Raw genomic sequence first — 12,660 nt, 5'->3', positions numbered from 1 at the left:
CGGGGAGGAGTCGGAAAGGAGCGCGCGCGGGAAAGTGAGCGCCTGCTGACGTCGTCCCGGGGAGGGTTTTGTCCACCGGGCGCCGATGCGACGAGTCCCGGCTCGAGCCCAGCCACGCGCCGCCTGCACCCAGGGCTGGTGCTGCGACGTCAGCCGGGGACAGAGCGACCAGCCGCGCTTCACGTCTGCGGCATCGCCCTGTCATTCATCGCACCGACCGGCCGGGCCGGAGAGTTGCCGGACAGCCAGTTCGCCCACAGTTGGAGGTAGTTCAGATCGGCTTCTTAATTCTCGGTGCTTTATTCGGGGGACCATCCTGCTCAGATAGGAAGGCGCGGGCCTGGTCACTTTGGAGAATCCTCTGTCCGTCTGTCAAAGGGCCTTCTTCATATCTATGTGTGTGTCTCATAGATAAGACATTCTCTGTATGTCGTTCAGATCTATTGTACAATGCATGCACTATATAATGTGTATCTAGAAATATGTTTACACACACACGCACACAGACATAGATAGCACCCTCACACACATATAACCACTTGTGTGTGTATACAAATATATATCACACACATACATGCATTTACGTACGTCTACACACGTATTGACACACACAATCATACGTGTACATGTATTGACACATGTATACACACGTATTGATACACACATATGTATACACATCTATACAATCATACGTGTATACAATCATATGTGTACATGTATTGACACACACATGTATACATACGTATTGGTACATACATACGTATATACAAGTATTAACACATACATACGTATACACATGTATTGGCATACATATATACACACGTATTGACACACATACATACATATACACATATTGACACACACATGTTGACACACATACATACGTATACACACATTGACACATACATATGTATGCATGTATTGACACACATGCATTTACATACGTATACACACATATTAACACTCACATGTATTTACATACATATACACATGTATTGACACACATACATATACACATGCATTTACATACATTTACACATGTATTGACACACACACATTTACATATGTATACACATATTGACACACACATGCATTTACATGTGTATACACATGTATTGACACTCACACATGCATGTATACATATATACATGTATTGACACACATGCATTTACATACATATACACGTATTAACACATACATACATATACACATGTATTGACACTCATGCATTTACATATGCTTACACATGTTTTGACACACATGCATTTACATGCATTTGCACATGTATTGACACTCACATGCATTTACATAAGTATACACATGTATTGACACGCATTTACATACATATACACATCTATTGACACACACATGCATTTACATACATTTACACATGTATTCACACACACATTTACATACATACACATGTATTGACACACATGTTGGTGTTACATAATTTATGAAAAATGTAATTGTCTTATTACAAAATGTTGCTGGGAAATTGTGCAACACCACTCATGTCATTTGTTGGGATGAGGACATTATTGTCAGTCCAGCCAAGAGTGAACAAATTGTTACTGGGAATGCAGTCTTTTGACAATCTATACCGGAGCTATCATAAGCCGCTTTAAGGTGCTTGGACGCAGATAATGTGCCGACAGACACGGCTGGGGGAGTGCAGATGGGACATTCAGGTGGCCGCAGAGAAGACTCCTTTCTGTCACCTGAACATGCCAACTGAAGGAGAGCCGCGTCCTCGCAAACACCACCTCATATGGACTGTGGCCGTAGACCCTGCTGGGTTCCATTCCCCTCTCCAAGCCCTATATTTCTTTTGAGATTTCTTCAGACCTTTGTGTCAGACCAACTGCTCCAGCCCTGTAGTCCTGCGCTGGCCACAATTTGATGTCGGTTTATAGAGAATGAGGAAAGCTTGTTGCAGTTAATCTTTCATATTGATATTTGCATTCTGGAGAGAGTTCTACACTAGCATCTCTCAACCTTTATGTCCTTAAACCTGATAAACGGAAACCCGCAGAAATTCTGTTGTAAATTATCATTGATCAAGAGCAAAGGATACATCAATAGGGACCAACGCGCAGAGATACTGTCCTCGTGAAAACAAACCAACAACTGTTTTGTGGACGACACTTAAACTTCATTTCTTTTCCATTATTTTCATGTAATGCTGCTACAAGATGCTCCATAAACAAGCCATGGCTACAGCCACAGTCCACAGGAGCCGCATTCGCTCGGACACGGCTCTCCTTCAGGTGACAGAAAGGCATCTTCTCTGCAGCCACCTGAACGTCCCAGCTGCACTCCCCCAGCCGCATCTGCCGGTGCATTATCTGCATCCGAGCACCTGAAAGCGGCTAATGTTTTGGGTTGAAGTCCTGCTTTGAGGGATTCTGTCCTGAAGCAGGGTTTTGAACCAAAATGTTAATTATCCACTTTCATCCATCGATGCTGCCTAACTCGCTGAGTTCCTCCAGCATTTCCTTTTGTTGACAATCAAAGTTGTTCTGTGAATTTTCAAGTACATTGCGAGCTGTTTCAATGCTCTGAAAATACGTACACAGATGTAGTTTGGATTGGGGAATTGTGAGGCTCTATTTTCAATGAACAGGGCATCAATTTAAGAAGAAGCAGTGCTTATGTCTGATTCATCTCTTGGCACTGAAACCAGCTTTGGACCAACATTGGTATTTTTTTTCCCTTGCAGTTTAAATGTTCTCTGTGTGGGGCTTAAATTTTAAATTAAATTTAGTGATACAGCACAGTTACAGGCCTTTCCGTCCTAAATACATCAATTATCCTACAATCACTGTATGTTTTTGAAGGGTGGGAGGGAACCAGTGGAAACCCACACAGATGTGGGGAGAACATACAAACTCCGAGGGAGCACTGGACTTGAACCTTTGTTGCTGGCACTGTAATGTCATTGCGCTACCTGCTACACTAACTGTTTAGTGGAGCTCTATTTGATTTTTGATTTTTTTTTCAAAACTATACATAGTAATTTTTAAAATATAGAATATATTAAACTTTTTCTTACAAACACAACAAACAAAAACAAAACAGTCCCTCCCTCCCTCCCCCTCTATACATACAGATCCGTTCACCATCAGAGCTTACATACATTTTAAGTATATAGAGTAAATTGGGGAAACTACGTTTTTATAATTTTTTTTTCCTTTTATTACTATATCTGGGCTCCTTTGTGGTCCAGGTATGGCTGCCAGACCTTTACAAAAGTGTCATATTTGTTCTTTAAGTTATGTATAATTTTTTTTCATAGGTATACAACTGTTAATTTCTACAATCCATTGTGCTATAAGTAGAGGGGAGTCATACTTCCAAGTGATCATGATATTTTTTTTGCTACTATCAGTGCTATTTTTATGAATGAGATTTGATATTTGGTCAATATGCAGCTTATTTCCATAAAATTACCGAATAGATATAGCTCCGGGTTGCCCATGAAGGCCACTCCTGTAATCCTGATTGATTTTTCTGTGCTTTCCTTGCCAAAATGGCCTCATCTTCACGCACGACCACATGACATGTAGGAAAGTTCCTGTCTCAGATCCACACCTGAAACACATCTCTGAAATTTTGGCTTTTGATCTGTGTAACTTTTGTGGGGTAAGATATAATTGGTGTAAAAAAAAAATTGTACTGAACCAATCCATATCTTGCATTTATAATTGATGTCATGCCGTCCTTGTACCAATGTGACCAGCTTCCTTCTGAAATCACCACCCCCAAGTCCAACTCCCATCTGTCCCTTGACCTCCACAACCCTGGTTTTGCACTTTTGCTCTGGAGAGCATAGTACATTTTTGTTATAAATTTGGGTGTATTCCCCATCCAGATCGTTCGTTCAATTTTACTATCTGTCACCCAATTCTTGACATTGCCAGAAATCTGAAACTTGTGTAAAACTTTGAGTGCATTTGCAAACACTTGGAAATCTCCAATATATTTATTCTAGAGTCAACCATTGATCTGGTAATCCTGGAAGCAGTGATAGGGAATGCTCTCTTCTTTTCCTAAGGCTAATGCTCCTTGGCTGTGCAGAGGTGCAGGCTGCTGGAGGGGTATCACAGCCACTGGGCCTGGTACTTCCAAATGACTTTGCCTGAATCTAAAAGCTCGTGCAATCCCAAAGGAGCTTCATATTATATCTGCAGTACTAACATCTCTCCGTCTCCCACATCTTTCTCAGGTAGTGGCCATGAAGTTTGTCACCTGTGAAATAGCGTGGCATAACAAAGAGCCTGTGTACAGTGTTGACTTCCAGCACGGATCTGATGGCAGAATTGATCGATTAGCCTCTGCAGGAGTGGACACTGCAGTTCGGGTATGTGTGGGGAGCGAAGGAGAAGCAGCTTGGCATTTAAATTTGTGTGTGCGTTGAGAAAAGAAACACATTTGTCGAGATCTCAGATATAAACCCATGTTGGCTTTGTCTTCTGTTTTCTCCATCTAAATCCACCAGAATAACCCATCATTCCATTCTTCCATACATTTGACCTGTCTCCCCTTAAATGCTTCCACTGTATTTTTCACTCTCTCAGAACAGTCATGGTAAAACTCTGTTTGGCCATTCCTCAGCTGATTGAGTGGCCAGGTCTGTATGTCTTTTTCAGATAACTATGTTCTCATATTTCTTCTGTGATCCTGAACCATTGAAAGGCCTTTATCTCATGTTGTGACCAGATTTGTACCCAGTGCCCCAAGTATGTTTTACAAAGGTTCAACAAAGGTGTAGTTCAACTCTCGTTGGGATATGGACTGTAAGTGAAAACTTAACAATCCATTATCCTTTCACCTTGCACCCCAGTTAAAGCCAAGGAAAGGGAAAGAATTAAATTTTTAAACAAAATTGACACTGGGATGAGAGAATTGTGTTGTCAAGAAAGGCTAAACAATGGAATCTGTATTGTTTGGAATTTACTGTAGAGAATGAAATGTGAGCTTCTAAAAGCGTACAAGATCTTGTGCACATACAATCGCATGCATAAACATGTGCGTGTGCACATATACACAAACACGCATGTGTGCACACACACAAGTATGCACACAAATGCGCGCACACACCCACACATTAATTTTTTTTAATGACCACTCAAAATTTTTTTCACTAGTGGGAGGATCTCAAATAAGGGGACATAGATTTCAGGTGAAGGACTGAGATTAAAATTGAGGTACCTAGAAAATACTTCTTGCATAGTGAATTTCAGAAATATTGTAGCCTTGAGAGTTGGTGAGGCGAGATCATTCGAAGTATTTGGAAAGTATCTGCAGATGCATTTTTCAAATATCTGGCAAAGAAGAGGAATTAAGCTGAGGTAGATGAACCATGATCTGATTGAGTGCTGGGGCAGGCTTGAAGGGCTGAATGGCCCTGTTACTGTTTGTGCTCAGAGTCGATGGCTTTATGGGCTTCATAAAAACATAGAATTTGAAAGCAGAGATGTTGCATTCAATATTTGTCAGTGAGGTGCCAGTGGAGCATCGGACTGGAAGTATGAGAAGGATTCTCTACTACAGCTGTGATGTTAGGATTTATAACTTATTTCAGATTTATTGACAGAGTACCTACATGACATCACATACAACCCTGAGATTCTTTTTCCTGCAGGTAAGGCAGAATTATCACTAATTGGTAGTACAAAAAAACCCTACATAATGCACACATGTAAACAAATAAAGAACCTTAAACAGATAATGAATGTAAACAAATTGTGCAATACAGAGAGAAGAAGAAAAATCAATAAAGTGCACAAATAAAAGTCCTTAAATGAGTCCCTGATTGAGTTGTTGTAGAGGAGTCTGATGGTAGCAGCCATTCCTAGACCTGGAGGTGCGAGCCTTGTGGCATCTATTCCTCTTTCCTGATGGTAGCAGCAAGAACAGAGCATATGCTGGGTGGTGTGGATCGTTGATGAATGCTGCTGCTCTGATGGCAGCCTTCCAGGTAGATGTTCTCATTATTGGGGAGGGTTTTGCCTTTGATGTCCTGGGCTATGTCCACTATCTTTTTCAGGGCTTTAAGCTCAGGTTTATTGGTGTCCCCATACTAGACCATGATGCAGCTGGTCAGCACACTTCCCACCGTATATTTGCAGAAATTTGCCAGGGTTTGAGGAAGTAGAGGCACTGATGTACTTTCTTCACAATACCATTGGTGTTGGGTCCAGGAAAGATCCTCAGATAATGTCTCCCATGAACTTACGTTGTGCTCTTTTAATTTAATTGTTTCTGAACATTACATGGGAACTGTGATAGGGAGGTGAGGGCCTCAATAAAATAATTGTTACAAAAGAGATAGTGAAGAGCGAACTAATGGGATTGAAAGTGGGCAAATCCCTTGGTCCTAATGGGATGCATCCCAGGGTACTGAGAGAAATGGCAGGAGTTATAGTCGATGTATTGGTAGTCATTTACCAAAATTATTTGGATTCTGGGCAGGTCCCGGCAGTTTGGAAGACAGGAAATGACATGCCACATTTTAAAAAGGGATTTAGGCAGAAGGTGGGTAACTACCAGCCAATTAGTTTAACATCTGTAGTCGGGAAAATGCTTGAAGCTGTCATTAAGGATGAAATAGCAAGACATTTAGAGGGAAGGGGTTCCATCAAGCAGATGCAGCAAGAATTTAGAAATGGCAATTTTTTGACAAATTTGCTGGAGTTCTTTGAGGATATAATGGGTGCAGAAGATAGAGGGGAACAAGTATAATTGGATTTCCAGAAGACATTTGAAAAGGTGCCACACAAGAGACTTATCAATAAGATACTGATGAATGGAGTTGTGGCAAGTATATTGGCATGGATTATTGGTTAACTGACAGAAGTCAGAGAGTTGGGATAAATGGACGTTTTTTTGATTGGCAGACTGTGGTAAGTGAGGTGCTGCAGGGGTTGGTGCTGGGCCCAGAGCTGTTCACCATTTACATCGATGTTTTAGAAGAGGGGACAGAGTGTAGTGTAGCCAAGTTTGCAGATGATACTAAATTGAGTGGAAAAGCAAATTGTACAGAGGATGTGGAGAGGCTGCAGAAGGATATAATAGTTAAGTTAGGTGAATGGGCAAAGGCCTGGCAGATGGAGTACAATGTTAGTAAATGCGAGGTCATCCACTTTGGCAGGAAAAATAGAAAACCAGATTATTATTTAAATGGTGAAAAATTGAAGCCTGCGGTTGTGCAGAAAGACTTGGGAGTGCTTGTGCATTAATCACAAAAAGTTGGGTTGCAGGTGCAACAGGTTATTAAGAAGGCAAATGGAATGTTGGCCTTCATCGCTAGAGGAATTGAATTTAAGAGAAGGGAGGTCATGCTGCAACTGTACAAGGTACTGGTGAGGCAGCACCTGGAGTTCTGTGTGCAGTTCTAGTCTCTATACTTGAGGAAGGATATACTGGCCTTGGAGGCAGACCAGAGGAGGTTCACCAGATTAATCCTGGGAATGAGGGGGTTGACCTACCAGGAGAGACTAAATCGTCTGGGATTATACTTACTTGAATTCAGAAGAATGAGAGGAGGTCCTATACAGACATATAAAATTATGAAGGAGATATATAAGATTGAGGCAGGAAAACTGTTTTCACTGGCAGGTGAGACCAGAACTTGAGGACACAGCCTTAAGATTCAGGGGAATAGATTTAATAAGATGAGGAAAAGCTGTTTTTTCCCAGAGAGTAGTGAATCTGTGGAATTCTGTACCCAGGGAAACGGTTGAGGCTACTTCATTAAACATATTTAAGGTTCAGTTAGATAGATTTTTACATAAAAAAGGAATTAAGGGATATGGGGAAAAGGCAGGTAGGTGGAGTTGAGTCAATTATCAGATCAGCCATGATCTTATTGAATGGCGGAGCAAGCTCGATGGGCTGGATGATCGACTCCCGCTCCTATTTCTTATGTTCTAACTGTGAATCTGGCATTAGGAATGGTGCTGGATCTTGGGAAGTGTGAAATGGGTCATTGACTCAGCACTTTTGGCCTAAATTGAATCGTCCTGCATATTGCAAGCAAGATCCTGGAGAAACTTGTCGAGTAGTTTGCTGGGATTCAGTTGCTTCTAACCCATTCATTTTCTTGCAGATATGGAAGGCTGACAGAGACCCGGATGGCAAAGCAGTTATAGATTTTTTATCAAACCTTGTACGTCACACAAAAGCAGTGAATGTTGTACGTTTCTCTCCAAATGGTGAAATTCTTGCATCAGGAGGTGATGGTAAGTTCAATTTAAAAATTCTCATAAACATTTAAATATTTGTATCTGAAATTGGTCAAAATCACTAAATCAGTATTTCCATTCTGAGCACATTCCATTAAAGGTGATGGAAGGTGGAATAAATCCATGGCTTTTGCAGGGGTTTGTTCCAAAAGCCATCTCTATTTTTATATAAGTATGAATGTTTTTTTTTAAATGTATGGCTTATTTAAGCACAAGATGACCTGTCTGGATAGTATGCAAAACCAAGCTTTTCGCTGTATGGGTGTATTTCACGATAAACAATTCAATATGTGTAAAGTAATAATGGGACAACATTAATGAACTCGCCTTGATATGTACAGTACTGATAATATAAATGAAGCCCTATATTGTGCTATAACATTGTGGTTGCTGCTTCAGAGGTAGCCACCAGCTACAGTTTATAAACAGAAAAGGTTAAAGCTGTTTTGGCTTCTATTAATGTGGAATGAGGGGTTGCTGTTTAATCAGGTACAGTGGTTTCTCGGGAATTAAGCATTTTTTATACACAATCATTGTTGCAGTTTGGAAATTAATTGCAGTATTCTGCAGTATTTATCAATGAACTGGCGATGCCTAGCAGGCAAAGAAACATGTAAAAGAAAAGAGCCATGACTAGGGAATGCCTGGGGGTTCTCTCGTTGCTGTCCTGAATTTAAACATAGCACTGCCCCAACATTTTTTCAAGTGCTCCCTCTGAAGTGCTAGTTACTGAAGCTTTACTGAAGTGCCTGTAAATCTAGCTTTTATAATACCAGTCGCTGTGGATACTGAGAAAGTTTATTTTCTGCTTTTAAATAACATTTATTTAGTCTGGCTGGGAAAAGGAATAGGAGGGAATAGTCAACTGTTTTCTGTTTATTTCATGCACTGCATTGCTCTGTTAATTCTCAAGAAGTCATCTCAGGAGGGATCTATGCAAATTCACAAAACCGCGCAAATTAACTTCACAAAAGGTTTTGCTATGCTTGCATAAATGGCATCTTGCCCAGTGGACAAAGTGTCGGTGGCTTTTTGATTGTACAGAGATGATCTATATGTAGCCTGAGTTTCTTGTGTTGTGGTACCCTGGGTTCTCAAGAGCCTGACGTCTGGATCAATCTTTTTGGTCTCTCCAATGGATACCAAGCAAGAAGTCATTTGGAAACAAAAGCAGAACATGCATAAATACTCAGCAAGTAGGGCATCCTCATGGAGGAAGAAACGGCAGAGTTTCAGCTCAGAACCCTGATTCAGTTTCTTGCCTGACTTGCATTGTCTGTGGTTTCAGATCTCCAGCATTTAGAGAAGTTTTTTTTTGCTCCCGTTAGTCACCCAGTCATGAATAACATGATCCAATTAGGATATTTTGGGAAGAATATTATTGCATACCCTTGTTGTTTGGAGAATTTGAGGCTATGTTAATGGATGTTCTCATTATTGCCCTGGGTGAGTTATTTGGGACTTTTTTTGGTGAAAAAATCAAGGATTGAAACCCTGCCATAATAGTGGATTTACTCACATGCCTCAACCAATTCAGGAATGATTTGTCATCATTTAAATAAACAGTGTACCAATTAGTTATACAATTTTGTGCTTGATGTGTTCATTGAGGATGAATAAAATGATCATAACGTCGTCTTGTATTTAAAATTTTATCCTTGTGGCACAGATGCTCTAATATTTTTGTGGAAACTGAATGACAACAAGGACATCAAAGAGCCAGAACAAAACTTGTTTGAAGAGGATGCTCAATTAAACAAGGAGAATTGGACAGTGCACAAAACGTTAAGGTAGGGACGTCTTTTCTCTCTATGCCCCACACTCTCGGCCTCTTCCCTTCACTGGGTTTAAAGTACTGGTAAATGTCCTAATTACAAGGAGCAGTAGTCAGTTTGCAAGATATTTATGCCTTTGAGGAATACTGTTGTGACGGCTACATATAGCAACATTCTGAATGAAAATCAAATTGTATTAAAACATTTCTGAGAATTAGAAACCCATTCCACTTGAAAGAAATGTCTGGATACCTTTAATGGAGTTAAACAAGAAAGTCTGCAGACTTGGTGATTTAGTTTACACAAAAATGCTGGAGAAACTCAGCAAATCATGCAGTGTTCTTTGTATTTTAATATAAATTTATATTCAAGCACCGGCCTTTTTACTCATACCTTGATGAAAGTTTCAGGCCCAAAATGTGGGTTAATGTATCGTTTTCTTTGCTACATAAAGAATGCTGCATGACTTGTGTAAAATGGATAGTATTAATGATTTGAGCATTGTGCCAGCAAGTTTTGGAGAAGTTAGCCGGATCTCAGTATTCCCATGGCACTACGTTGTAGGTAAATAATGTGCACTGGCCAATATTTATTAATAGATGCCAAGATCTGATCATTAACTGTGTTACAGTGTCTGATATCTTGCAGTAGAACAAATTGGTTGTATACTTGGTCTAGCCATGATGTATCTTTAAAATAAAAGACACATCATTGACTCTGTACTGCTTTGGGGTGTATTTATTCTTGAATCGAGCCCAATAGCACTTAACAAGGATTTTTTCAAAGGATGTCGAATTAATTACCAATGGTGTAGTGGCCCGCTACCTGGGCGGCAACCCAGTATACAAAATGGAAGACGAATACGCCGATCTCACAAAGCTCGTGTGGGCTAATGGCTTTCTTTCCAGCTAATGGCCTTTATTTCTGGCTGACTGTCTGCGTGGCTGGAAACAGCGAACATTGGCAGGAACACTGACCAATCAGTGGCTGGCTCGCCAGTGACGTCACTTCAGCTGACAACCTCGGGAAAACTGGACCCAGTGGCGGGAAGCTGGGCCTATGTAAGCAAGAGCAGGGAGAGCAATAAACACGGTCTTGACCAGTCACATTGAGTGCGTTTTCTTCGGCTCTTTGCTGTAGTACTCGCTACGTTGGTGACCCTGACTGGTTCAAATGTCATTCGGACCTGAAGAAAACCAATCAGTGAATGATCCATGCATTTTCCTTGAAGCTGCCAACGTTCTGGACATCACAACCACTGGTGTGATTCGAACAGGCCGAAGCCCAGTTCCAGCTCTGTCAAATTTCTGCCAATGCCACCCAGTGCTACTATGTGGTGACCTTGCTCGACCAGAACACAGCAGCAGGGGTTGTTGATTTCTTGCAGCAGCCTTCAGAATAGGGCAAATATGATGCCCTCCAAGAGTTTTTAACCTGCACTTTTGGACTCTCACGGTGCGACCTCGTTGCCTGACTGCTAAACTGATGATGATTTCAGCAACCCAGGAGAGTTGCAGCCTGGGTGGATGCGCTTTGGAGAGCGAAAAGGGACAGCAGCACCATGGTGGAGCAGGTTGCTAAGCCCCGCAGGTCGCTAAGCCCCGCAGGTAGAGAATGACAAGGCCGCAACAATTGACGGAAAGGCAAGTGGACTCCCCATCGACCAGTACTGCTTTTGTCATCGGCAATGGGGTACCTAGGCCTCCCAATTCCGTACCCCCTATGCATTTCAGGGAAACGCCGTGGCTAGCCGTCGTGGATAGCTATAATGGTTGGCCATTGAGACAATCTCCTCCATGTCTGGGACTCCCTCACAGGTCAGCATTTCCTGGTCGATGCGGGTGCTGAGATCAGCGTCCTTCCCCCCCACCCCCCCTCCCCCCAACCCCCTCTACGATACCCAGAATGGGAAGCTGGGCCTGGCCCTGAGGGCAGCAAACAGAAGCAGAATAAGGACCTTCGGCACCTGCACCATCCCATCCACTTTCGCAACAGCCACTTCACGCAGACCTTCAGAGTGGTGGCGATGGCTTCTGGGAGCAGACATCCTCTGGGCCTACTATCTGCTAGTTGACCTCAAAGGGTGGCAGTTGGTGTTTGCCAGGACCTTCCAGACTATTTCCCTGCGTGAAGCTAAGTTACTGCCCCCCAACCTCGACTCCGTCATGGTGTCTAATAACGAATTCACACGCATCCTGGTGAAGTTCCCTTCCATCGTGGCACCACAGCTTACTTCTGCCGAGCCCAAGCATGGGGTACGGTACTGCATCCTGACAGAGGGCCCCCTACTCCACGAAAGGGCGCACCTCCTTCCTCCCAAGAAATTCAACCTTGCGAAGGAGGAGTTTAAAAATATGGAGGAGCTTGGTGTGGCGTTCCAACAGTCCCTGGGCTTCCCCCCCACCCCTCCCACATGGTACCAGGGGTATAGAGGCCATGTGGAGACTACTGCCACCTCAATGAGACCACCACACTGGACAGGTATCCTGTGCCACATATACAGGATTTCACTACAAGCCTACAGGGGGCGCGAATATTCTTGAAGGTCAACCTCATCCAATGCTATCATCACATCCCAGTCCACCCTGATGACATCCCTAAAACTACTATCATCACCCACTTTGGGCTGTTTGAGT

General features: G+C 42.2%; 1 protein-coding gene across 3 annotated transcripts in view; it reads left to right on the top strand.

The window, feature by feature from the left end:
* The window catches only part of chaf1b (chromatin assembly factor 1, subunit B), a 60,268-nt gene continuing 47,608 nt past the window's right edge, over nt 1-12,660 (top strand). For all 3 annotated transcript variants that reach the window (XM_069888956.1, XM_069888955.1, XM_069888954.1), the window contains exons 1-4: nt 1-266; nt 4,229-4,363; nt 8,114-8,246; nt 9,919-10,039. In XM_069888956.1, coding sequence (XP_069745057.1) covers nt 4,238-4,363; nt 8,114-8,246; nt 9,919-10,039 — 380 coding nt within the window. In that variant the 5' untranslated portion in view covers nt 1-266; nt 4,229-4,237. The remainder of the gene's footprint in view (nt 267-4,228; nt 4,364-8,113; nt 8,247-9,918; nt 10,040-12,660) is intronic.

This window comes from Narcine bancroftii, chromosome 7 (assembly GCF_036971445.1).
Source record: "Narcine bancroftii isolate sNarBan1 chromosome 7, sNarBan1.hap1, whole genome shotgun sequence".
NCBI lineage: Eukaryota > Metazoa > Chordata > Chondrichthyes > Torpediniformes > Narcinidae > Narcine > Narcine bancroftii.
The sequence above is the reverse complement of the archived record's forward strand: the minus strand, read 5'-3'. Positions and strand labels throughout refer to the sequence as shown.